The sequence below is a fragment of the Tachysurus vachellii genome, chromosome 17 (assembly GCF_030014155.1).
Source record: "Tachysurus vachellii isolate PV-2020 chromosome 17, HZAU_Pvac_v1, whole genome shotgun sequence".
NCBI classification, from domain to species: Eukaryota; Metazoa; Chordata; class Actinopteri; order Siluriformes; family Bagridae; genus Tachysurus; species Tachysurus vachellii.
Genome location: NC_083476.1, coordinates 17521856 through 17549386, shown reverse-complemented (window position 1 = coordinate 17549386; position 27531 = coordinate 17521856). Strand labels below are relative to the sequence as shown.

Genomic DNA, 27531 nt, shown 5'->3' with positions numbered 1-27531 from the left:
AAATAAAATAAAATAAAAAAAAAAAAACACTTCCACCTCAGCCTCGCTTTTTCTTTCTAGGAAAATGAAATTTTCAGGGACTTTATACTAAACACTGACTTGACAGACACTGACATGAAAGAACTTAGAAAGCAAGTAAAAAAATAAAAAAAAGAAAAAAAAATAAAAAGAAAAAAGGGGAGGGAGGTGAAGACATTCACAAAGACTGCTCTGCAAATGATGACAAAAAAGCTTTAATTTAAATAGAAGAAAAGATCACATAAAAAAATCTGTACAACCTTTGAATATTGAATAACAGATTTTAAATAAAACAATACCCCATACATAACTAAAAGGTGATTTAAAAAAAAAAAAAAAAAAGGTGGGATGTTGTACTATTTTACAATGTGTGCAAAAGCAGTATTAATCAACTTCCTTCCGAAAACTCTTATGAGTCGAAGGTCAGAGAGTGCTTTAAGAACAGCTCCCCTGTGATAGTGTCTTTGAAAAATAATCATTAATCCAATAATAAAATAGATTTATATACTTTTAAATATATATTTATATATATACTTATATACAAAACATACCGTTTATAAACGGCAGAGATTCATTCAATCCCTTTTTACCTCAGACACCAGGGACTGTATAGTAACTTGTGCTTGCCTTTCTCCAAACCAGGACAGGGACTCCCTGTAGCTTTGGAGAGATTACACAGAGGAAATGGGCTAATAGTTCTACAAACATTTAGACCACTAGCCAAATTAAACCCAGGATCATCTAGAGGAGGTACAGTCAAAATGTTAAGGGGCATCAGACAGTCCATGATAAGCATGAGTCAGAACAGAACGACCAAATAAGATCTCGCATAAAAAAAAATAAAATAAAAAAAAAGTAAAAGTTTTAAAACCTGAGAAAGGCAAGATAAAGCAAACAGTGCCATTACCACAAAGATAGATAGTGGCTGTCACAAGGACAGACTAGGCACGCCAAGTGAACTCTAAACCTAGTGTTCCTCTAACATTTGTGATATCTGTGTGCTACCATGCATGAAAAGGAAATTCTACACCTGAAGGATTTAAATATCATATTGCTGTGCTGATTAACACATAAAAATAGGACCTTGGTACAATTTCTTTACATTTCCCTAAAGGTTTAAAGGGTTGTATGGAGTGTGACTGCAGAATACTGAAGGTATCGGGCTATTTAGTATGGCAGTTAAATTGGTTTTTTTTTTTTGGCTACTTGCTCAATGACTTCCGAAGTGTAGATTTAACAATGACCTAGGTGTAGTGAAATATAAATAGCTTTTGTTTAGGAATATATACTATTAGGTACAAGTGGTCATTCTATCTGACAAGAATTGAGAACCAGTGGGTGGATTTCCCATACCCTAAATTGTAGAATTCACTTATATGTACAGAACAACAGACGAGAACATAAAGCAGAGCCAAAACGAGAAAAAAATGAAGTTCTTCGACTGAAAGATCTTGAATTGTGGTGATGAGTTCAACATAAAAGATGTTCTAATTCCAGTTGAATTATTAAGCAAACTTTAAGACAAGAGATTGAGAGTGTGAAACAAGACATTTCAAAAGGTCCCTAAAATTGAGTAGCGTTATCTTTCCAGCCTTTCCAGATAGCATCAGCAAGTGACAACCAGGTGCAAGGGGGAAAGGGAAAAAAAATAAACACACCCTCCACCTTCAAACAGCAATCAAATAAATATGTAATTTTTTTTTGTTTTTTTTGTGTATATCTTTATTTGTTTATGCAAAGTTCTTCCAACTAAAACGCTGGAGATTAAAGGTCAAAAGGAGCAGTAGTTTGGTTAGTTCCATTAGTAGTAGAGGGGATGTTGCAGTAGCAGTAGTATCACAGTAAGAGAAGCTGTACTGCAGGTTCTTGCTGATCGACAGCAGTAAGAGGCAAAGGAGCTAGCACTGTTTCCCTCCCACTCCAGCAAGTCCAGAGACCACTGGGTAGAAAGGGTAGGTCTTGTACAGGGGGGAAAAAAAAGGGTCACAAGCTAAACTGTGGTCTACATGTATAAAGATTTGAAGGTGTGAAGTTATAGTATCATTCTGATGGTGAAACAGATCTGAATTGGTTGATGCTTTTGCTTCAGGTTTGCACCATGGACATTTTCAGGGTTCTCCGTTTTGTCCTTTCCTTAATGGACTGTAAACTATGCAAGAAAGAGCACCAAAAGTCAGGGGAAGTGTCTGTACTTAAATATGTCCACATACCTATTGACATCTTTACCCTGAAACTGGCTAACTCGGTTGTCATTGGTTTTCAACGTCAACCAAGACATACCCTTCTGTGGGCACTGGAAATTAAAGTAGTCGGCTTTATTTAGAATTGCTTTAAGTCATTTCTCCGGGGTGCTGGAAACGAACTCTGGGAAAAGGAAACAGTGGGGTGTGGGGTAGTGGTTAGTGAGATCTGTGTCTGTAGAACAGGAATGATGATTCTTCTGTTTCTTGTGTAGATGAAAACCCTGCTGACTCTGTGTTTTGCTCTGCAGCCGAGGTGGTTGAATGGTGGATGTAAGGAGAGAGCTTTCAGCTTGTGGTCTCTTCTACATACAAGTCTTCCCTTTTTTTGCTGAAGCAAAGGATTCTTATCCAGTTTCTAAGAATCTTCACACACCCACACATGGAGTATAAATATTACTTTAGATTGTACTGGCTTGGCATTTTTTTGGCTTCTCACCCATTAAGCCGAAATAGTGATTAGAACTATTTTTTTTTAATATATAGTGAGCAGAGGTTCACATGTTTTATAGCTTGGCCTTAAAGGGGTGTGACCTAAAAGTTATTTTGCTGTACAGAACCCTCTTAATATGCTCCCATACAAAATAAGCAAAAAAAAATGCTTTAAATAATATCAATCACTGCAAAAGCACAAAGCGCAAAAATCGGTTGAGAGTTAATCTTGACCTCAAGTAACCGAAAGCTTCCAGGTCTTTTTATCAGCTAGAACGAGCATGGTTTCACCAGGAGACCGGCTCCAGATCCCAGCTTTACTTGGTCTAGGCCTTTGTGTAGGTTAGTCTGTGTAGAGGCTCAGCGCAGGTGATCAAGTAAAGGCAGTTCGGTAGCCTCCTCCCGTAAACTGAGAGGATCTGATGTAAGGGGGGTGGTCTCTGTGGGCACAGAAATACCCACTGAATCCAGTGTTGGGCTGACCTCAGTGGGTGGGACAGGTGGGACAGACTGGAAAGTGTGGGAAACAGAGGACACATAAATAATTTAGTTTTGCCACACCAAGAGCAATAATGTAATTACAAAAATTAACCAACTACTATGACGGGTTTAACCACTTGTTGAATTTTGAGTCAGATTTGAATTTAATAGCAAGTTTAAAGACAATGAATAAAGAATTGAAAGGCTACATTTTTGAACAAAAAAGGAAAAGGAAAAAAAGTCAATAAGCAACTCTGTCTGCTTACCTGTGTGCGGATGCAATGAGACAACCCTCCGTCCCCTTCCACTGCTGCTGGCCCATTAAAGCCTTTCCTGCCTGACAAACTCCACTTGCTATAGAGAGCATCATAGTGCAGGCCGCTTCCATGTCCTAGCCCCATGCTGATGCCCCTCTGAGAGGCTCTGTGGCTGGTACTGTCCTGCAGGCTGCCTGGACAGAACCGCTCAGTGGGTGGCACAGCCACAGATGCACTGAAAGATAGCTGTGAGCTAGACAGGTGCTGACCCAGGAGGCCCTGAATGGAGGAAGTGCGCTGGAGAGAGTTTACCAAGCCTGCATCCATCCGGCCCTCGGATTGGCTAAGCAGGGTCAAGGGAAGGGGCTGAGAATGGACAGGCCAGCTCGGTCCAACAGGATTGTCAGTTCCTGTTAAAATAAACAAACAAAAAAAATAATCTTATGAAACATCAAAAGTGTAAATCCAAACCTACAGGAGCCTATACGAATATATACGCTCTGTTCTTCTACGATAATCACTTATAAAGTCTTACCCATGGATGGCTGCACAGTGGGAAGGTGGGACTGAGAAACAGTGGGCGCGGTGCTCTGGGGAGGATTGTTACTGATGGAGGAAGATCCACCGCCGCAGTCAGAGTCTTCTATATTCCCTCCGCTGTTGCAGCCTGCACCACAGCCCTTCTGTAGCCTGTAAGAGAAAAACAACGTTATAAATAGAATAGTTGTGAACGTCAACAGAAGATCCAACCAGTTACAAGTGATGGGGGTGGAAAGAAAAAGAAAAAAAAAAAGAATGAATTGATTTTGAAAACAGAGAATAATCCGTGACCTGTCCCAGCTGCTGATAAACCATGTGTAGATGTTGTGGGGGCTTATAGGCCCTCCCCAGACAGACCGGAGCTGGCTGTGACCTCCAGCGTATGAGGTGGTAAGAGGGGAGACGTAGATGGGGTAACCGATAGGCTGATCGCAGGATGAGTTGATCATATTGCGCAGTGCTTGCTTAGCATTCTGGATGCTGCCACGCTCAGGGTTTCGGTTCCGCAGAAAGACCAGCTCCTGCTGCTGCCCGGCCCAGAGTCCACGCACACACTCTCTGTTCACCTGTAAAAAAGGAGAGATATACTGTATGTAACATGACGTACAGTTTAACTGCACCCAGTCCAAACTTTGAACAGCTTAGAATTCATACGACAAATGTTGCTTCTGATGTGCATTTATTTGATCTTCACGGTCCAGTGAGCAGAGCTGGTATCTAATGGAGTTGATATATATTTATATAAAGAATAAACAATAACCCTAACTGATTGTGTTCTTAATTACTAAAAGCCAACACTTTGAAAGCTGAGTAAATTATAGGCTCTGCCACTAGAAGCAACTCGCATGCGTTAGCCATTCTGTTTAAATTCAAGTTTAAAGGTGCCCTTCCACACAAAACCGTTTTTACTTGGATTTTTTGATATGTGTTAGGTCCATATGTGTTTGTGTTGTGTCGTGAATGTGAAAACGAACTGCTACCTCCCCGGTCAGTTCTAGCCACTTAAAAGAAATAAGGGGAGAAATCAGGTCAGTTGGAAAAGCTGGTCAGTCTGACGTCAGAGTGACTGAGCTCATTACTATTCATGAGCTCTCCCACTTGAGACCGCGCCCCCAGAATTCGTGTAGCTCAGTGAGTTTCCTATACAGCAAGGATGGCTGAACGTCAACGGACTTGTGAAGACGCCATTCTGAAGCAATTCAAGGTGATTGTAAACAAATTTCCTCTAGCCTAGGCTACTTATTGCGCTGGGTGAATGAATAGTCATGCTCTCATATCCTAGCGGTTAGCCAATCGGAGCCAAGCAGCATAGCTCATTTGAATATTCATGAGAACTGGCGCAAATCGAGCTGAGTCTTCCTGCAGGCTTTCTATACCACACTAGAATGGCTTGAAACAAGGTAACCAAGGCATTTTTTCCACAAAAAAGTTACAGAGTCCATGGTAAACTTCAGACATTACCACAAAAGTAATGAAATACGTGTGGCAGGGCACCTTTAAGTTGAAATTTGAAAAGGTTTTAATAAGCGAGTATTAGTATCATCTGAAAGTATTATGTGATCATGAGCAGTGGGTTTAGCTAAATCACTTCTAAAGAATAAGAAACTAACTTTAATTGCTGTTCTGATACTCCATCGGCTAAATCAGACTAATGTTTCTTGCTCAAGTATGGTTCCATGTCTCAGTGACTTTCAGAATGGATCCCACAATGTTTCGGGGCATAAAAAGCAAAAGAATAATAGGGCTATAACAGGGAAGGGCTGGAACCCAAACTACAGCCAAACTAGATTTTCTGGGAAATCCAAACAATCCAGTTCTTACACCTTTAAATTGTTGGTTGTGCAGCATTTCTATTTTGCCAATTTTTAAGTTAAACCATTTTTCAGCTAAAGACAATATTCCGATGCCCTTAAAAGGTAAATAGACAGATAAGAGTAGCATCTGGATGTTTGCAGTAATGAATGCACCTTTATGACTCGGAAGCTGAGGAAGCGCTTGTTCAGCATGATGATCTTGTACTCGTCACTGCCATCGTCCATGACATGACGCAGGGCCAAAAGTGAGGGCATGTTGGCCAGAATGGCGCTGCGCCACACCGGGTCTCCTTCATGAGAGATCAGCATCTTTTCTTCATTAGCAGTGATGGCGTCATACAGCACAGCTGGATCCTCATACTCATCTGGAGAGGTAAAGTGGTCCTAAACACACAGGTGGAAGTAAGAGTCATTCTCTGAGTTATAATAGAGCAATTGTCAAATGAAGGCCTATTTGTGTCTGAGCCATGAATACACAGCAGTTACGTTATGAGTTATCCCAGAAACCCGATTTCAACTGAATGAAACTGAAGGCTAGAGGTTTTACCTGGTGCAGTTTGAGGGACATGCGCACACCAGGTGCCACAACTCGGTTCAGAAGGTCCATGTCTGCAAACACCCACTCATCCCTTGGTGAGGTGATCCGGAAATCGCCTTTGAACAGAGCATGCAGGCCATAGAGGAAGGGCTCCAGGCTGCGAGTAGGAATTCAGAGTGAAATTCAATTCTCTTTTAAAAAGGAGGTCAGTAAAAATAAAATGAATATTACATCATGATTAAATATAAATCGTTACCTTGCGGACATGCTGTGGGACGCTGTGCCGAGAGCCCGGCGGCCCAGAATGCAAAGCCCAAAACAGAGCATGACCAGAGGGGATTCTCTTTCACTGTCCACAGGCTACAACACACAACAGGAAGGCAGAGACAGGGAATAAGTCATATCATGATCAAGACACCATATGTTCTCAAATACCAAAATTCCACCAGTGATTTTTTTGTCGTGCAAAGCATTCCACAGGTTTCTACAATAAGTTCTTAGTTCCTGTTCAGCATGTGAATATAAACCTTGCAGCTGGGAATTACTATCAAAACTGTTGGTCACAGAAAATTAAAAATCAACACCTTCTGACCAATCAGAATTGAGCATTCGACAGCTCTGTGGTATTTTAAAAATGTCATCGTTGTGAAAAGATCCAAGAGTAGTTTAAGGCCCCGTTCTGAAGGGCAGCGTTGAGAAGGGCAACCCGTACTGACCTTCTGTCTGCGGCTGTTGCAGTACTGGATCCAGTCCAGATAGATCATACAGAAGGCAGCTGGGGTGATGCCAGAGGCTCGATGGTCATAGTCTTCATCGATGTTTAGGTTGAAGGTGGGGTCACTGTCAACATAGGAAGCACTGAGACACGGTTTTAATGCCTCCTGCACCGTCTCATTGGACAGCCACTCCTCCAGTTTGGGTGAGCGGCTCACATAGTAGATGATACTCTGCAAAAAAAAATAAAAAGAAATAAAAAGAGTAAAAATTAGTATTCAGGCTCAGATTTGCGGTATGTGCAATAACTATTTACCAAAAAAAAAAACCCTAATAATTAAGCATAAGCGGATAGAAATCTATTGTGAGAAGAATAATATAAGCAATACCTTGACATAGTAGGTGATTAGAATCTTGCGCAGATCAAACACTTGCAGCATAGAGGCAGCGTTGTTGTCACTGATACTGTAGCCTTCCAGGACATATTTGGTAGCAGCGACCTCCCAAGCGAGCCAGCGCTGGCCAAAGGCTGCGTTGAAGGACAACATGTGAGGCAGGTGGCCTGGCTCACAGCAGCAACAACCCTCATCTTCCTCCACCCCCTCAGTGATGGCCTCCACCTCTCGCTGCTGACAGTATGTACCTGTTTGATCACACACAAGGAGAAGCAAGCAGGATTTAACTACTGAAAATACTAGGAGTATACATTCGATTAACATCGAGGAGCAAGCAATTACTGTGAAACATTCTAACAAATGCAAATCATTATATTTATATTCCATAAGCAACACTTTTTTTTTTACTGTACACCCTAACATCTTGGGAACATGTTCAACTGGAGGTCAAGCATGATGTAGATGGATGTGGTGATCAATCCTGCTGATGATGAAATGCTCGTGTCTGATGCCGCTCACCTCTGAACTCCAGGCCTCTGAGCTGGAAGGTGACGAGCCCATTGCCGATTTCAATGAGGTGCACAAGGGCATTGAGGTAGTCCGATGCCAGGATGAAGCAGTCGCCCGTGTTGTAGGTGCCCCAGCGGCCCAGTAGCAAGTCTCCACACAGAGAATGCTGCAGTGAGCGGGTCAGGTGCTCATAAAAGATGGAATTTAGGTTGTTGTCATCAGCACCTTTATGTGCCAGAGAAAGGAAGTTAGTAAATAAGTGGCAAAGGAACAACAAATGCTAAAGCAGACACTTATATTAACACCTACCAGGGTTACGGTCAAGCTGAGTGGCCAGACGTGTATTAGAGTGATCCACCCTTTTTGTGCTGCATAGGAACACAGCAGAGGTCAAAAGGAGGACGAGTGGTAGGGTAAAAAAATAACTGATAAAAAGTAAACACTTACTTATAGTCCCGCTCCCAGAACTTGACAGGGCGGGTGTAGGAGGTGACAAAGACGGCGCTGCCCAGCACAGGATTGAGAGGAGTGGAGAAAAGAGCAGAGAACAGAGCCTGCACAAACAACATGGCGGAGTCTGACAGCACAGCAGCTGTTAAGGAAAACAACTTGCTACCAGCTACAATAGAGCAAAATACTCTAGTCATCAATACAATAACATTAGACCTTATTCTGAATTTAACAGATTTAAAGCAGCGAGCATACTTTATCTTCCGGTTCATGTCTCACCGTATTCTATGCAAGTAATTATTAATCCATAACCAAATTCAGCACTTAATTGTTGATGACATTAATAACAGAGTAGAGGATACGGGGCACAGCAAATGGCTGGGCGAAGGCATGAAACGCAGAACCCCATGTAATCTGCCACGGAGCGATGTAGGTCAGCACAAAGCGCAGCTTATACAATAGGTCCCATAGCTGCACAAACAAACACACAATCACAGATTATTAGGTCAAAAAAGCAAGGTGAAACACTAAATATATTCTGGTATATTAAATGGTAACAAAAAAATGCTAATAAATGGTGTGGTTGGGGAAGCTCTTGTGCTCCCTGAAGTGAAGCACAGATGCCCCTTTTTCCACCAAAAAGAACAGGGTGCTGGTTCCACTGGCAAACCTTCTAAGAACCGGTTTGCCTTTCCATCGGTTAGAGAGCCATCACAGACCCGAGTCTGAAGTCACTGTATACGTGTCACGTTTCACGGCAGCGTTACCTCAGCAGCGGCAAACACAAACACATCAACAATGGCGGATGTTGCTTTACTGTTAATGCTCATGGCTTTGTGAACCTACATTGGCATCCAAACTCGGCAAATCCAACGTGTACATGCAGCTCCATGTAATTTGTATAAACGGAGGTTATAATCGAGGAAGTACATAACATTATTTTATCATTAACACAGAAAACGTTAGCCTTAGCATGTAGCTACCTACTATCATGTGTGCTGATAATTGATCATATTGTGTTAAAGTAAAAGTGTATTAAACATTAGTATACTTAAGGTACATTATCAAATACGCTAACAGTAGCCCCGCCCACAGCCCCTGACGCAAGCAGTTCTTAAGTCTAGACCAGCAACATTTTGGTGCTACTTAAGAACCACTTTTCCTGGTTCAGAGCCGGTGCTTTGGCTGTCGAAAAAGAAAGAACTGGTTCTAAATTAGGCTCTGGCTCCGAACCAGCACTCAAACTGCCTCGGTGGAAAAGGGGCAAGACAGAAGAAGGAGGAGCTTATTTACGCCCTCAATCAGAACACGTATGGCTAAAGCTAGGACGTGTAAAACAACACTGTTTCCTCAAACTGATTTCACACATTATGTTTTGCATATAATGTACAAATCTGCACTTTATTCTAAATACAGTCAGTGTTTCTGCCACCAATCTAGTGTTCCTTATATTCCATTCAAATTCTATTATGTTACAGACAATCAAAACAAAAATTCACTGCATATTGTAGTCTATGGATGTGCAAATGACCGATAAAATGAGAATTTGAAATCATGATAAAATATCTATTAGAGTAGAAGGTGGAAGACATCAAACCTTGCTGAAGAGGATGGACATGAAGTAGTAATCAAGGAGGAAGGTTTCGGAGAAGCGCGGATAGTCGAACTGGAAGAAGAGGACGGTGAAGCAAAGAGTAACAAATTGTTGAGAGGGTGTGCAGAAGGATGAGCGAAGCAGCTTCATTCCAGCCATGGAGATGAACAGAGCGCGACCACTGGACAGATAAAAACATTAACACTCATTACAATCAAAGCAGGAGCTCCTCCTACCAGCTCCTGGGTATTTTACACACAAGACATCTGAACTTGACTGATTTAAGATTTTTTTTTTAATGCCATCAATAAACATTGAAGACAGTTTCAACAGAGCTAAACAAATGTTTAAAAAAAACAAACCCAGGTTATGTATTAATCAGTGGGAGGTTTTTCCATCAGATTTCTAGACAGCCCACATTTTAAAGATAACATTTGAATCATTACTTTTGCTCAAAACTTCTTACTTAGCTGCTTTTAGTATTTAAGAGCATGGCTCCTTTGAAATCATAACGTGATTTTCACAGATATGAATATTATAATCATCATTCATCTTCTACCGCTTATCCGAACTACCTCGGGTCACGGGGAGCCTGTGCCCATCTCAGGCGTCATCGGGCATCAAGGCAGGATACACCCTGGACGGAGTGCCAACCCATCACAGGGCACACACACTCTCATTCACTCACGCAATCACACAATAGGGACAATTTTCCAGAGATGCCAATCAACCTACCATGGTCCTACCACGGTCCATGCATGTCTATGGACCGGGGGAGGAAACTGGAGTACCCGGAGGAAACCCCTGAGGCACGGGGAGAACATGCAAACTCCACACACACAAGATGGAGGCGGGAATCGAACCCCGACCCTGGAGGTGTGAGGCGAACGTGCTAACCACTAAGCCACCGTGCCCCCCACTATAATCATCATATTTCATGCTATCAAATAAAAACAAAAGGCTTATTCATCTACGAAAATCAAGAACGCTGACAGAAACCAAGCTGATGTTTGAGAAATGCTTCAGAAAACAGTCGGAACAACAAACTAAACAAAAATCAAAACAAACGTTTAGCCAATGAGCAGAAAGAGGCGTTTCTTGTCAATATGGGCAGAGAGAGTGTTCAGTGCGCATGTGTGACATTAGCAGAAAGCGAAGAGAACTGAAGGAGCGGGAAGTCCTTCAGTTCTCTCCAGTGCTGGAAAGCTGATCCTATATTAAACACGGTCCTACTTCTTGCCTTATCGTAAACCTTTTTTCGCTTTCTTTATATGTTTTTATCCTTCATGTCAATGTTAAAACTGCTTTCTGCTAATGTCACACATGCGCACTGAACACTCTCTCTGCCCATATTGACAAGACCCGCCCCTTTCTGCTCATTGGCTACATGTTTGTTTTGATTTTTGTTTACTTTGTCGTTCTGACTCATTTTCTGAAGCATTTCTCAAACATCGGAGACCCTACCTTTAAGGCATTCATTTCCACAATATTAAATCACCAGTATTACATTTGTATAAGAACAAACTTACTATGTGCCAGGTTTGTCAGGGTTCTGGCTGATGGTGTGGGCCTCAGTAGTCAGGGAGTTGAGCACCACAGCAGGGTAGATAAAATACTTCTCTACACACTGGAGCCAGGCATAGAGTTTCTCAAACCACATGAGCTGAGCTGCATCTGGAACACAAAGGTGAATCAAAGATGTTCTTGCTATTCAGAGAAGTCTTGGATGTGTGTCCGCGTGCGAGCGAGTGTGTGAGTGTTAGTGTGTCCATGTGAACTCACCCCGAACTTCAAACTGGCTGTACTCTCGAGAGCGTAGGACTGGGTGAGCCAGGCAGAACCAGGGCAGCTGCTTGCGAAACTGAGGCAGTAAGTAGTGAGTAAGAAAGCCCACCACCCCAGCCAGAATATATAGGACAAAACTGAGAGCAGGCTGCAAGAGAAAATAAATAAATAAAAAAAGGGATATCAGGGAGCGACTACCAGGCACATATTAATTAGTAAGCTCAACCTATTTAAAAACAAATCTATCATGAGAGAACTTTGTATAGATCCGGGACCTTGAATGGAATGTAAAATCATGTCAAACATCTGCCAAAGAAAATTGTGTGAACGTAAAGAAATGGAATGTTTCCAACATCTTGTAGAATAGAATCTGTACCACAAAAACACTAAGGCTGTGCTCAGTGAGTGTATTATGACTTGCTTACAATGTGTAGAGATCACTAACTAACCTGCAGAGCAATGAAGACAGTACTGGCACTGATGGCAAAGCTGATAATGGCCATGAGAGGACACATAACCAGGTCAGAGTGTAAAATCTCCTTCTGTAACAAAGGAAGAGGCAGCGTGAGAATAAGAAAACAGACTTTCAAGCAGTGACGTGTGAAGGTACTGAATGTCCTGATTACCACAGAGTTACGCAGTTTCTCTGGCAGTGGGTCCTTGATCTCCAATGGAGGCTCCTCAGGAGACCTGCTTTCCAGCTCTGGAAAGAATTTGGAACGTACAAAAGACCTACCACAACCCAGGAAAAAAAATAAATAAATAAAATGTTAACATCAGCCTCAACACCAAAATTCACAAATATACGAACAACGTTTCAGGAAAAGTTGAGATATTTTCTAAAACGATATAAAAATAACAACAGAACCAGTAAATTTCCTTGAATTGTTATTTAAATGACAAAAGAACAAAGGAATGACAATATTTTGGCTAAACCGACTTGAAACATTCAACGATAAGCAAATGAACTGGTAAACAGGTGAGGGTATTGAGACTGGGTATAAAAGGAGCATCCACCAAAGACTCTTTACAGGTAAAGACGGGTCATGACTCACTGCATTGTGACAAAGTTCTTGAGAGTATTATAAAATCAGCTCATTTCTCAATGCCAGATTGCAAACAATTTAGGTCTTGTACCATCTACAGTACATAACATTGTGGAAAAAATAAATCTGGGAATCAGGAGAAATCTCCTGGCTGGAGACCATGGCATTACATGAGAAACCATCAGGTCAGGGTGATCAACACAGCACAAAAAATATCCCAGCCTTTCCAGCCATGGAGATTGTCGATCTTTGAATGAAAGTACCACAGTCAAATAATCTTTAGGCTGATACTGACCACAGGACGGTGGGATCACTGCTTTGCCTGCTTAAATGGTATGATAAGGCAAGAAGGAGGCCACAGAATACAGAGAAGAGCACTGGAACATGAGCCTCTCCCCATGGGGCCTACACACAATACAATGCAAGAAAATGAGCAACATATGATAAGATAAAATCAGATTTTTAGGTCTTTTTGTAGCTCAAAATAGATCACTTACGTTGATAGCACCAAGGCAAAAGCCATAAACCAGAGCAGCTACTAAGACACTGCGTAACAGACTGAAGATTGAGGACAGGGGGCTTGTAGTGGCTACAACACAGACAGATAAAAAGGAGTATGATTTCTGTGTGTCTGTGTGTCCGAGTATGATCACAGTGTCTGTGTGTTGATTATTTTTTTTTTTTACCAGTTCCACCAAACATGTGCATGTCAATCTGCTCCAGCAAACACATGACAAAAGTGTTGACCTGAGGTAGAAGTCCGAAGAGGAATATTACTGGAAAACACAGGGTGAAAACTGCAAAAAAAAAAAAAAAGGAAGATAACATTGACATTTATTACTATTTAGAGTTCTGAAAAACACAGCATTAAATGTTTATTTTGTTAGGTTTTTCCTATTCCCAATAAATGTTCATAGGATATGTTTAGTGTTACAGAACTAACAGCATGCAATTGAACACTCAATAATTGTTAAAGCATCACTATGAAGATTTTAAATAATATTGTATGCATGAAAACACCAATATTGTGGAAAAAACCACCCACAAAAACGGATTATCACAAATAATAGCATGTAGTCAGATGCATAAAACTAAAAAAAAAAAAGTCAAATATCCACATACATCACATTCACAAACAATAAATTATAATATTTAAATATTAAAATTCATATTCATAAGAATTCCAATAGTATTTGAATGGTAATCCTAATCCCCGCTAATGTATAGCTAGAAGGAGGATGCAAAACTGAACCATCAAGGCTATGACAAGTAACAAACCTATGAGCATGTCTCTGGCACACAGCAGGAAGGGAGCAGAGAAGAAGGTGACTCCATATAGTGAGAATGGCTGCAGGTTGCTGGAACGGCCGGCAAAGTCAAAGACCCAAATCAGCATACAGCACAAGCAGAAATACACCGGCCGGCTGTACACGATGATCCAGTTATGACCCTGTGCAAGGAAATCATGCAGCGTTTACTGAGAACGGCCTTCACTATAGTAGCTGAAACTGCTCGCTGAGGCACTGAGCACTAAAACATTTTTAGAGAAGCCGTGTGTACTCACATGCATTGGGGAGGCTGCGTCGGGCTGCACGCTCTTGAAAAATACACATGTAGACACAGAGTAATGAGCAACATCAGAAAAACCAATGTATAAAAATTTGCAGTCACAAAGTGCATTAGCAAACAATTTGCTGTGTCTGCACTCACCTTCAATAAGGAGTACTGGCAGCTGGCGATGACCAAGCAGAACAGGAAGACCCAGATGTCCCGGAAGAAGCCGTGCAGCAGCAGTAAGAAGCCAAGAAAGGCCACCAGGCTGGCCAACACCACCGCGAACACATTCTCGCCAACCCGCCGATTCCTGCAGTGCAGCTAGCCGTAGTTAACTTATAGAAAAAAGTGCACCCTAACCTTTTAATGACTAATATATGAAAAGAAAAAAAACAATGTTACCGCTCATGCACTACTAGCTAAGAATATTAAATATAAACCTGACATACAGAACTGACAAACTTCATTATGGTAATGCGTTACACCACCATACACTGTTTTCCTATAAGAGCCCATACAGATGTGCTGTATTTCTCTCTCACAAAAAAAAAAAAAAATTACGTTTAAATTCCTTGTTAATACGTGCACTCTTACACCAAACAAAATATGCACCCTCACTAATTTTTCTACATTAGCATGAATGCATGATGGAAGTATTACAATAAATGGACTACACACGATGGAGTTTAGAAATATGTAACAACCGTAAAGAGGTCACTCACCTATCCAGTAAGGCCAGAAGGGCCAGCCGGTCATAGCGCACTCTAAGCCACTTTCCAGGCAGCACCCAGAACTTGTAGTACTGTTTTGGCTTGGCTTTCTCTTCGATCATCAGCGTGTTTTCCTGAGATTCCTGCAAGGACTCATGATCCAGGTCAAACTTTAGAGTGAGAGGACAAAGAACAGGAGCTGATTTAAAACCAATTAAAAAAAAAATGGGCAGATAATTTAGATCGTCATGGTGCTTGAGAGAAAACAGAATTTGTGACGCACCTCAGGCATCTCCAAAGGCACCCTGCGCACCTGCATGCCCTGGAGGACCACAGGTCTAGGCTGCAGCAAGGATAATGCCGGAGCCGCATCCTGCACATCATTTGAGGTAAAGCTGGAGGACTGGGACTGTCTCTCACGCTCCCTGGGAAATACACAGCAGGATATAAACTCTGATCCAGGGGACAAGGTTCAGACAGACAAGAAAGGTTGTGCGGATAAGACTTACTGCAATGGGTCCTCATAGCCTCCGCCTGCAGGTCCAAATGTGTAAGATCTTTTAATACCTGAGGAATAACGATTCACTGATAAAAACGTTACAAGTCAATCTGAATGTGTAGAATTACAAATTAAATGCATTAAATAACCTGCAGTTTAATATATATGTAAGTCAGGAGACAAAAAAAAAAAACATTTTTCCACCAACAAATCCATTCTAACCAATTCTCCCTAATCGCTTAGTAATGCGAACAACCTCGCTTACTACCAAACTTATAATTATTCTGTTATGAAATAGCAATTTGGCATTTTTTAAAAACAACTGACTTTAAAATAAAAACAACAAAACGCATGTATATTAGCACTGGTGAACTGTTTATCTAGGTGACAAAAACAGTGAGCAGGCTTTAATCTATCTTTACCACTCTCATCGTAAAAGTAGTGTATGGCTCCCTCAGAGGTATCGTCAAATGTAGACGCTTCATGCACTCCGCTTCGAGGCAGCAGCAGCGAGGAGGCGAACTGTAGGGCTGTAGGGAGGGCACGTGCACGGGAATGGGAAGATACATGGGCCCGTTGAAGATCTTGAAGGCTTGGTGGGGAGCCCATAGTGGATGGGGGAGGAGTAGGGTTACTGCCTGCATTATGTCTTCTGCGGATAGCCTGCGTCCTCTTTACGCTGCTTACAGGATCCTGTTTACTTCCTTCCTCAGAGGCCAAAGCTGCATGCGACACGTTTAATTTAATACGCAACACGTATAATTAAATAGTTAAGGTAGTGAGAGAATACACAGGTTTTCAATAAGTCTACGTTAATCTAGGAAATTACTTTATCAGAGATAATTACAGAAAGTTCAAGTAAGCACTGAAAAGTAACAAACATGTCTAAAGAATGATGATGCGTACTTATTGTATGTACGCATCATATCATCTCGTCTCATCATCATCATGTAGGTATTATTTACAAAAACTAAATGTAAGATTATAATGTTTTCCCTGACTTCATACAGAAAATGAGGAGTATGTGCTGCCTACCTCCTCCCACAGCACCTTCTTCCAGCAGGTCCCCTGCCCTCCAACCGGTCTGGTTTCCAGCCCACGAGCCTCCCAGAGAGTCAAGCCTGTGAGCCCTGGGAAAAACCTCTGAGTGTCCAGTGCGAGCCTCCAGGTCAGACTTTGACATGGTAAGAGGTCGTGGAGCAGAAGTGGAAGCAGCTGCTAATGGCAAAATGGTGGAAGCCAGAGTTCCTGTGCTAGTGTGGCCTCCACCAGCACCATCCATACTAAGCACCCTGGCATGAGTCTTGGCACTTGCCGTGCTGGCTGAGCGCTGTGCACTGCGAGTATGTGGTGGGCCTACTGCAGCTGGGTCTTTTCCCTCGTTGGGGCTAGGCAGCTGTGGAACAGGGACAGGTTGAGAGGCAATTCCTGGATCTGGGGAATAGCAGGAGGTAGATGAACTCGAGTCATCCTCATCCTCGTCGTCTGAACTGAAACGCCGCTGAGAGCCCAGGCTGGAGGCAGCGCTAGCATCGCTGCCATCGTCCTCATCACTGGAGTCCTCAAACAGGCTTTCGCTGTAAGCTTTGGCGCCTAGCCTGCTGCGCACAGGCACATAGTCTCTGCATTGGCTGCGTCCATGGTGCCGGCGTCGATACGAGCCACAGTCAAAACTGCTGCTGCCAGCAGCACCACGTTTACGCGGTGCTTTCCTGCGCCCGGGTCGCTGGGCCACATTACCTCCAGCACGAAGAAGTTTCAAGTCTTTGGGGCGCACCACCTGCTGCTGCTGAACCTGTAGGGAAGGTGGTTCAACCAGTAGGTAGGGTGCAGAAGTGACAGCCAGGGCAGGTTCAGAGCACACCAGACCTGAGTGCACAGAGCCTGCTTGGCGTGGAGGGGGTACAGGGGGAATGGTTATGGCCCGAGCCTGATCACAGGCCTCTGAGGGGTCACTACTACTAGAAGGGGAAGAATCTTGCAGGGATGGGAGCTGTGCCGGTGCATCCTCACCCTCCACCAGAGTTCGATCGAGTCCCTGTCCAGGGTGCAGTTCTTTGGAGGGAGATCGTAGCAGTTCACTATCCGATAGATCATCCGTGTCACTGCCTCCCAGGAATGCAAGGTCCTCTGGCTGCTGGCAAGAACCCTTAACTAGAACTGCAGAAGAGGGAGTAGGGACCGATTGGTGCTGTTGGCCCAGCGATGGGCTCTCAAGCTGTGTAGAGTCTGTTTTCTCACTACGGTAGCTGCTAACTGTGCTTAAAGTCTCTCGGTCAGTGGCCACACAACTGTCTGTTGATCCAGCCATCAGTGCCACACCACCATGGCGACATGGCTGCTCTACTCCAGGTCCAAAGGTCATTGGGTCAAGACCAAGGCCAAGCAGGTTCTCACTCAGTTCTTCGCTCAAGCTGCTCTTGATGAGCGGGCTGAGAGGGGCATCACCCAAACTTTCAGACTCAGCTGAAGGGCCGAGTGGGGAATAGCCACCCATACGAGGCTCCTCTGGTCTTCGGTGAGCCTGCTGCTCCAGCACACTGTTGCAGGCCACTGATGTCTCTTTCTCTTCTCCATCCTCCTGGCTGGATGGTGAAGGTGGGATAGAGGGACAGTCATGCAGGGGCAGGCTCCCAAAGCCGGCGGACCTCACTCCACCCACTCCCAAAAGACTGGGAAAGTCTCCAGCAATGGCCGCAGCAAGACAGGACTGAACTACACCACTGGCTCCTGTTGGGTCACACACCAAAAATAATCACCATTTTGCATAGTAGAGATGTCTTCAATCTGAACAATGTGATTTTAAGGATAAAATATTTAACTGTAGGTGTATAACCTGTGCCTGAAGGATAATACCGATATGTTCTAAATGTATAGTGAAAATAGTTTTGGTCTTACTGATTGCATCATGCGAATGCCGAAGAACCTCTCTGTGTGTTGATGTCAGACCGTCAATGTCCTGCTCTTTGAGGTCTGTAAAAACGTGAGAAGCATGTTTCACTATCCATCTGGTATACACATAACTATTTTTTTTAACTTCTGTGCTTTTAAAGTTGATCTGCTTTGAATTATGCAGCACACAACTTTACACAGAAAATCTATTTTTTTTTTTTAAAAATATCAGGCTTTTGGGAACAAGTATGCAACAAATATACCTACCCTTAGAACCTCCAGGGTCCTCAAGTTGGGGCAAAAATTCCTGGGAAAAATAGACAAAATAATTTTTACCAAAATGTATTCATTCTTCATTTAATCTATACTTTTAAATGGGAGAATGGTTTGGCCAAAGTGGTATAACTACCGTGAAAAAAAAAAAAAAAACAACAGATTCCAGATTTGTGGAATTTACATACTAATTCTAAATTTTCATGTAGAAGCAAGATACATTTCTTATACACCATTTTGCAGGTTCTCTATAAAGTACAAATATCTTACTGGCCAACAAAGAAAAACAGAACAATAGAGCAGCAAACAAACGTAAACATGAGCACAACTGTATTGTGTACTGAAATAGCAACAGAGTATAACGACACTACACCTTCCACAAGCTTTATGATTCCTGGAACTATAAACTATGTATATCTTCTGACACAGTGAGGAAAAAAGTACTTTATACAGGTCACTTCAGGCTTTCATTTCAGTTAACCAATCACTGAATCCTGCAATATTTGTTTCCAAGCACAATGTAAATACAGAACATAGTTCTAATCAATTTCTTTGCAAATAGCTTGTGCTGTGTTATCTTAATATTGTGTTATGTACAAAGAACAAGAGCTTACTCTAGCAGTGCATAGCTGTAACCAAGTAGCTTTATTTCTGGGCATAGTGTAACTTGCATGCTTAACTAGTATACCATTGTATATACGCAATGGTAGTTGTTCTGAGTTTTGCTACTGAATTAGAATGTGACGAATCATCAAAACACCCAAGACAAAATCTAATTGTGAATGTAAATGTAATTGTAAATATATAAGGGTAAAAATCTAAACTCTATATATGAAACTCTATAAACTCTATATATCTAAATCCCTTATATATGACAGAACTGCATCAAAACGCATGATTGTTAAAAGTGTAAGTTTTATTGGCATCAAGCACTAAAGACCATCCTCACCGACACTTGGTTCAGTCCGAACAAAGAATGCTGGGAGCTGCAACGCACTGGCGGTGTTGAGTTCACCTTTCTGAATACAGTCATCTCCACGCCGACACCACTGCCCCTAACGAACACAGAACCCAGCAGAACTGATTATCTTAATCATCAATAGCTGAAATCCCTACAGACGAAGGATATAAATAATAAAATAATAATAATAAATCAATAATAAAAGCTGTCAGAAATCTATTAACAAGGTCAGATTCTCATAATACTACAATAGCCAACACTACTTTAGGACTTTACCAGATGGGTCTTAAGTATGTTGTTATTATAGAAATGATAAGATATTCAAATTAATGCATTAATATAAACCTTGCACCTGGCTTATGGCTGTCAGAATTAGTGCTATTGAAATTTAATCAACCTTCGGACAAATAAGGATTGAGATTTCAGCAGCATTGTAATATAAAGCAAATTAAAAGCCTCACAGTTTAACAAATTAATAACGGACAGCGACTGATATGTCTTAGTACCTGTGTTGGCTGCTATCATTAGCTCCTGAGCCCTCGTCACCTTCCTCCACTCTATGAAGGTCTGTGGTCAGCGAGGCCTGCCTCTTCTCCACGATATCTCCCAAGTCAAACATTGTATGCAGGCGAAAATTCACCACCTTTATAGCAGTGAAGAAGACAGCCACCACAACACAGTACACCCCAGCTACTACTACAGTGGGTGGCAGAGCCTGAAGACACACAGAGCAAAAGAACAAATACAATCAATGGGTTGTATGAATTTCTGATTTTTTTTTCTTAAACTTTTCAGATTATAATATTAAATGGTGAAGATCACAATCTTAAAAAAAAAAAAAAAAAGTCCACATTTAACTAAAGGTTATACTGAGAAACTTTTCATTACATGTTGATTGCCTGAGGACTACATAACACTATGTATGTCTTTCTGAATAAGATGATCCTAATTAGGGTCTTTTTTTTTTTTTTGAGTATCTCTGCTGTATGTATAGGTCATGTCAGTAAATGACCTACGTGAACCCACCCCATGACTTATGGGAGGTGGTGGCCTAGTAGTTGAGGTGTTGGTCTACAAATCGGAAGCTTGCAAATTCAAATCCCAGGTCCACAAAGCTACCACTGCTGGGCCCCTGAGCAAAGCCCTTAACCCTCAATTTCTCAGCTGTATAAAATGAGATAAAAATGTAAGTCGCTCTGGATATAAGGGCGTCTGCCAAATGCCACAAATGTAAATGCCTCAACGCCAAGTTGTACCATGAACCATGAATCGCATACTGTTGGATTAAAGGAGATTTTACGTCACATAGTTCTACAGCAAAAAAATTCCTGCATTGCATTACCTTTTTTAATCTACACAAATCTGAATAATCATGTAGGTATTTAAGAAATGGTTCTGCTCTCCATGTTTGTATGGAGCAGAGAAACCAATAACAAAATTATATGTATTACTTATAATATTATACAAAAAAAAAATCAGACAAGCAGGTTATATTGTTTGTTGTAGAAATTTATGACAAGGTACAATACGCATTAAAGTCTGAAAATAATACATAACGAGTGTAACGCTGGTTTAGGCTAGGTAGTGAATCAATATATTTCCCATGATAAACTGCCTTAAGGATACAGCACAGTATTTATTTTAAAATACAAGGCTGCAGAAAGTATTTAATCTTAAATTATTGGGGCTTCAGCCAATCATTTAGTGAAGACATTTTTAGTTCCTGTTTCAATCATGACAAATTTCTTAAAATGCAAATAAGACCCAAATTCTCTTCAGTACTAACTGTTCTGAAAAATAATTACAACTGAGATGATAATGACAATGAGCTTCACTCATGAATGTTTACCTCCTTAAAGAATGTACATGTTATTTTTCCTTGTATAAATAAGAAACTGCAGGCAGAGAGAGACATCGCCCTCTATTAGTTTTACAAAAACAAAACCGCTTAAGTTAATTTGGTAATCAGCATTCCAGCCAACTAGCCTGGACACGTCTGCCAAAACAACCTCACAAGTCAAGGCCTTCGGCTTTCTCTGGTACGTTTATTTATTGGCTAAATACAGCCAACGATAAAATATTGTCACAAGACGAGGCTGTCTGATTGATGCTGAAAACAACTAACCAATTTATTGTTTTCTTTTCACTTGCAAAGGGAAGACTTTTTCCGACCGAGTATACGTACATCTGAAAAAGCTTACTCGTCCCAAAGAAAGCCTGTTTGCTTACTGGAAATCAGTGTACAGAAATGTAGCACAAACAGACAGAGATATGGAGCATCAGACACTGAGACTAGCCAAATTATAATTACCTTTCTAATATTTTAGAACATTATGTATTATGGAAAATAATCAATGCAGAGATTTGTATTTACTTACCAACAACAAAAATGTGCTACCATAGCAATAATATTAATAATAATAATAATAAGATGATTAATGGAGAAGCTGTTTGGGGCAACAGTGCTGCACCCATTAAACCAAACACAAAAAAAAAACCTGAGTGAGAATGTCTGATTTCATGTGTAACTTGACTTGTTACTTGCTTAAATAACAAAAAGCAAAACGGAGCAGTCATACAGACAAAGCAGATTTCAAACTTATTTGAACTTAATCCTTAATAACTCACGACTCTTAAAAGCATGAAAGATAGAAAGCACAACTGCTCTTTACATGCACACCTGCAACACCGCTAAAGAAATCGCATTTCACCTTCATCATCATTGACTGATCTCAGGAACGAATGCTGATTTTTTTTTTTCTTCTCCCCAGCGTAGTATTAAAATGTGTGTAGCACTTTCACTGTTTAATAATGAACCTGCTTATTTAATTTTGGGTCATCAGACTTACGATGATGGGACATCTGTGTGTTTTAGTACGGTACATAGAAGGACTGATTATAAAACCACAATTTTCAAGTATGTTTAAAAAACAAATTCTTTATCAAATCATTTATTTAAATGGTTGTACCTCATGCTTCCTTTTACATTTTATTATTAAAGATAATATTTGTTAAAGTATACCTTTATATGTTTAATATTTAAGCAGATTGGTTAATAACTGTTTTATAATTAATTTATTGACTATTAATTGACTATTAAGAAACATTTGTTTTCTGTAGCCCTAATTACCCCAAGTCTATTGTTTATTCAAAAATGATGTCATTACTACATATTTAGATCTCTCTCTCACACACACACACTCTCTGGATTGTAATAACAGAGTGATATCAATGTGAAAGGCAGGTGCAAGGTAAGTTCTCGCACCGGCTTGTCATCATGCCAGTTTTCTTCTGCCGGAAATACTTTCCACTGAATCTTACAAGACTGATGTGGCCCATGTAACCAAAAGCAGCCACTGATACCATCTATCAACATAACAAGGCTGAAAACAATATCTACAAAAACATTCCATATAAGGAAGATAAACTAACTTCCTGCTCTTGGACTTTACCACCACTCACCATGTACAGAAGAAAAGGGAAGGCCAGAAGGAATATCCAGAGGTAGAGGTGGAAGCAGTTGGAGAAGGTGCTCTGATGGGGGTCCACGTACCATCCTCCGGTCAGTGAAGCCCACACCCCCTGGCGCAAAATCTGTAGTGCTTGAGAGCCCATCTTTTCAGCACTGCCACGTAGCTCAAATCCCTCCTTTCTTAAAGTCTCTGCTTTATCATTTCCATTGGCAACGACAGCCGGACGTTCATCGACGTGTCAAAGAAGGTTTCCCCTGACAGTTCTCATTGACTGATGGTGGTGGATCACATGATCCTCTGTTTGACCTTTGACAGTGGAAAAGATGTTCTTTGAAAGATGACCACATGAAAACGTTGCCTTGGAACGACCACCACTCTGGTTTTGGTTTCTTAACAACTGTCCCAAAAAAATGCTTCAACAAATACAAACAATTAAAGCAAGAAAAACTTGCAGGTCTGTGTATTTGAAATTAAAGCCTATCAGTCTCTTAAGCGAGTGAAATATTTAAACCTATATACACAAAGTAGTAGGATTTAATGATATTGTGCACAAAATTTGACCTTTTCAGATATGAAAGAGTAAAATATTAGAAATACTATATAGGGGTTTAAGACTGTGTGCGAGATACAAACATGGAGAACAACTTTATAATCCTGAGATCTCCAGTGTGTCCAGCTTTCAGAATAAAGCAACCAACCTGGTCCATGTCGTAAAGACAAACACTATGAAACACGAAATGATGCTGAAACGTATTTAAATCACCAGTTTAACATCTCACACAACACTGAGGCACCACCAGGTCTAGGCCAGAATATCATTAGCCACCGTTTCATTACCTCATTCTATACAATTTAGTTTCTAGCTAACTAACTAGAAACTGGCTGAAGCTGTGAGAGCTGTGAGATCATTAACAATTCATTTCATTTCATTGTCCAGGTCCGAACTCGTTTTTATAAATCAAGCCGGTGTTGGACGTCGGCTAACACAAACAGAGCTAAAGCTAGTAAACTCCTGTACACTGTATTCATTTAGCCTTGTTAGCTAGGCCACTTTCTCATAAACGGGGTTTAAACGCTTACACGCATCCAGTAAGGACACAAAAAAAAGTCTCCGGATTAAAGAAGAAACATTATTATACTTTTTAAATCAGCATTTGTTTGTCATGTGCTAGCCAGTGAACGTGTATGCTATTGCTAGTTCCTCGGCTAACTGGCTAATTAGCTTAGCTTAGCTTAGCTTAGCAGCTTTCTGGCTGATCATTGTATGCTAAGCTGCTAGCCAGGTTACCCAATAACCTGTTAAATCCCTCGAGTCAGTCAAATTATCCGCTTGTGGAAATAAAGCTTTTTGCTCGTCTGATCTTCCATAAAACGTCCAGACTTATCGGGTCCATCGTCACGGCGTTTTGACAATTATTTACCCCCCCAAAAAAAAATTATAGCTCGTCTTTTCAACCTGCTAACTTCCACTATCGAATATACATCCATTCACACAGGTAGCAAACACCCGTTTACAGGAAGTGAACACAAACCATAAACGATTGGATAAGACACCGATCCGTCTTGTCATATACGTGCGATGATTGGTTGATGGAGTCACAGTTTGCTCACAACCTGCTTCCTGTTTCACCAATTGGTCAGACCAGTGGTGTTGCCAGATCCTCGATATCGACGTGATACTTAGAGCCTGTGATTTAGTGGCTGTGTTTAATACATTTGCATCAGAATCAGAATCAGTTTTATTGGCCAAGTGTGTTGACACACACAGTACAGGCATAAATAACATTATACTATACAAGACAATACAGATGTGATACAATAGACAGTATGAATATTAAATATGAATACAGAATATATGACCGATCAGTTATGTATATAAAGTGTGAGAAGTGCATGGTAGTGCAAATAACAATAATGTATAATATTATGCTTTTGTGCATTATACAGCAGCAGTAGTGTGTGTAACATGTACGGATGATGTGATGACTGACAGTTCTGACATGTTCATTGCTTCTATTAGATGGATCATTTCATTTCTTCCTGACAAGTATGTAGGAGATGAGTTTAGGTTCTTTAAACAGTGTCTGGTGGATTAGTGAGTTTTAATTGCTCTTAGGTGTGAAAATGTGTGTGTACATATGTGTGCGTTGTGATGGATTAGCCTTTTGTATCTTAGATGTATCCCTGTTCCCGAGATAGGCTCCAGATTTAATGTGTCAGGATAATGTGGTTATATACGAACGAATGAAAAATGAAATATATAAATGTTTAGCAAACACTAAAGGAGTGATTTTTGTCTTAGCATCTGCTGATGATCTTGTTAGAATTTGGATCAATCCATAAATAAAATGTTTGATTGATTAATTAATGTTTATATGTTTAACATTCTTTTGGTCCCCATTATGTAAGTGCCATGTTCATTAGACTTCATTAACTACAGTTTCAGCTACACTTACAAGGCTGATAAAGATGTTTTGTCCAAACCGTTCTGTTTACAGTGCAGGACACCTTAAAAAGTCAGCTTTAAATGAAAACATTTGAAAACAACTTGAAATAGAAAAATAAATTAGGTCAACTAAATAAAACCATTTAATTTTTAATAAAATAGTGACTATTTTAAAATAAAAAAAATCAACTATTAATTAAAAGATGTCAACCTAAATAATCTATAAATAAACCTCCATCCATAAACAACGAATTTTACTAATTTGTCGTTTATTACTGAAACACAGAGTTAAGCACAGAGAAGTAAATAGTTAAATCCCTGGATTTCTCTCTTCAGATTTCTGCAGAGGAATCTCCCATTCATCACTCTTCATGCATCGCTGCAGGAGTTGTTTACTGTCTCCATAGCAAGCAATGTAATCAGTTGTACATCAGAGGAACTAAGGGGAGACTGTCTGATCATTTTATTGATCACCTTTGTACCATCAGAATGAAGGATTTCTCCTTTCAAGTTGAGAGACACCTCACCGGTGATGGACATAACATTAATGAAAGCTTGGTGAAAAATAAAATGAGGAAGATAAAGAGAAAAGAGCTCATTTACACTGCAAGAAATTTGAGACTCCATTAAATGAATGGTACGAACATAGAACCCCAATTCTGGTTCATCTTATTATCCCGTACGTTTATTTGTGCTCTTACCAGTGGCATTTTTTGTCAAAAATGGAAAAATTGGAACAAAACTTTGGAAAGCTGAACACCTGTCCAACAAAACCAGATGTTTCTGCTGGAGAGCACATTCCATATTTAATCTCCTCTCGTATAAAACCCCCATAACCTCCACTCTTCTGAAAAGTACACACAGCCACTTTCTAGTTTATAGTCTTCATCTCATTTATCCTAAAGACGTTCATCAGGGTTGAGGTCAGGGACCTATGGAGGACACTCAAGTTTTTCCACTCCAACCTTCTCTACCCCTGTCTTCGTGGAGCTCGCTTTGTCATGGGGAACATGTTTGGGCCTCTTAGTTCCATTGAAGGAAATTTGTACACTGTAACATAAAATGATATCTTGTACAACTTTGTAGAAACAGTTTGATTAAAGCTTATATAGGGGTTGTGATGGTCAGATCTCCACAAACCTTTGGCCATATGGAGTAAGATTAATTCTGCCTGCGTGTCCTATCACAGTGACTATTTTAATATATATCCTTTAAAAATGTTTTGTCTTGCATTCTATGATGTAAAGCTAATATGTTCATCTGTTAATATGAACATGTTTAAGATCTTTTAATGCAGTTATTACCATCAGTCACTTGGATTATATGTAAAGTAGGCCATCAAAAATGGGTACGAATTAGCAGTATTTATTTATTTATTTATTTATTTATTTACTTATTTATTTACTTATTTACTTATTTAAATCATTTCATAAACAGCAGAGGGCAGTCTCATCATTCTGGATTTTTTAGCACTTGGAGCTGCTGTATTCTGAAGCTGTACTAGAAAGCTGATTTCCCACAGTGCCATAACAAACCAGTGATTTGCATTCTAATTTTATAGCTTGATGTTTTGAATTTATAATTGATGATTTTTTTTTGCCCCCACATGCCCCCCTTTTGTTTAGGTTACGACTGTACTGAAATGATATAAGTGCCATTCTGAAAGGCAGTTTCAACCCATGCTTTGTATGAGAGGATGAGTCATTATGCAAGATGAAAATTCAGGTTGTGACTCATCAACAAAATCACTTTCATGGTATGTAGTGGCCAGGGAAAAGGTAGAGGGAACGATTCCAAAGGATAGAGTAGACAGACACGAAAGATTTTCTGTTGGAACCGTCACTGACAGCTCTGCGATGCATTATTATGTCATTATTTAGTACAGTGCTGTTTGTTTTTCTGCAAATGTT

The 27531-nt window shown here is 40.6% G+C and overlaps 1 protein-coding gene across 2 annotated transcripts; it reads right to left on the bottom strand.

The window, feature by feature from the left end:
• Positions 1 to 217: 217 nt before the first annotated feature.
• Positions 218 to 24671, bottom strand: LOC132860337 (pecanex-like protein 3). Of its 2 annotated transcripts, none has more exons than XM_060891513.1 (34): positions 23165 to 24671; positions 20209 to 20417; positions 19691 to 19796; positions 18736 to 18775; positions 18475 to 18549; positions 16612 to 18306; positions 15999 to 16298; positions 15587 to 15662; positions 15361 to 15502; positions 15090 to 15247; positions 14524 to 14677; positions 14378 to 14410; positions 14092 to 14263; positions 13500 to 13610; positions 13311 to 13402; positions 13109 to 13218; positions 12394 to 12499; positions 12217 to 12309; positions 11765 to 11915; positions 11512 to 11656; positions 9986 to 10163; positions 8751 to 8859; positions 8386 to 8515; positions 8248 to 8306; positions 7948 to 8163; positions 7423 to 7676; positions 7036 to 7266; positions 6576 to 6679; positions 6329 to 6476; positions 5935 to 6165; positions 4259 to 4533; positions 3963 to 4117; positions 3437 to 3837; positions 218 to 3200 (listed from the first exon to the last, which is right to left on the bottom strand). In XM_060891513.1, exons 1-34 carry the CDS (start codon positions 23315 to 23317, stop codon positions 3051 to 3053), a joined length of 6762 nt encoding a protein of 2253 aa, XP_060747496.1. In that variant the 5' UTR covers positions 23318 to 24671; the 3' UTR covers positions 218 to 3050. The 2 variants fall into 2 exon arrangements, with proteins under 2 accessions (XP_060747496.1, XP_060747497.1); XM_060891514.1 differs by having other exon boundaries at positions 15587 to 15644.
• Positions 24672 to 27531: the final 2860 nt, after the last annotated feature.

Bases quoted from the DNA above. Each gene is read 5' to 3' on its own strand.
- LOC132860337 (XM_060891513.1), bottom strand. From the start codon at position 23,317: ATGGGCTCTCAAGCACTACAGATTTTGCGCCAGGGGGTGTGGGCTTCA. The intron at 8,860-9,985 runs GTTTGATGTCTT...TTGTTTGTGCAG, and splicing joins TGTCCATCCTCTTCAGCAAG to CTATGGGACCTATTGTATAA. The intron at 7,267-7,422 runs GTATTGCTTATA...TTTTTTTTGCAG, and splicing joins TAATCACCTACTATGTCAAG to AGTATCATCTACTATGTGAG.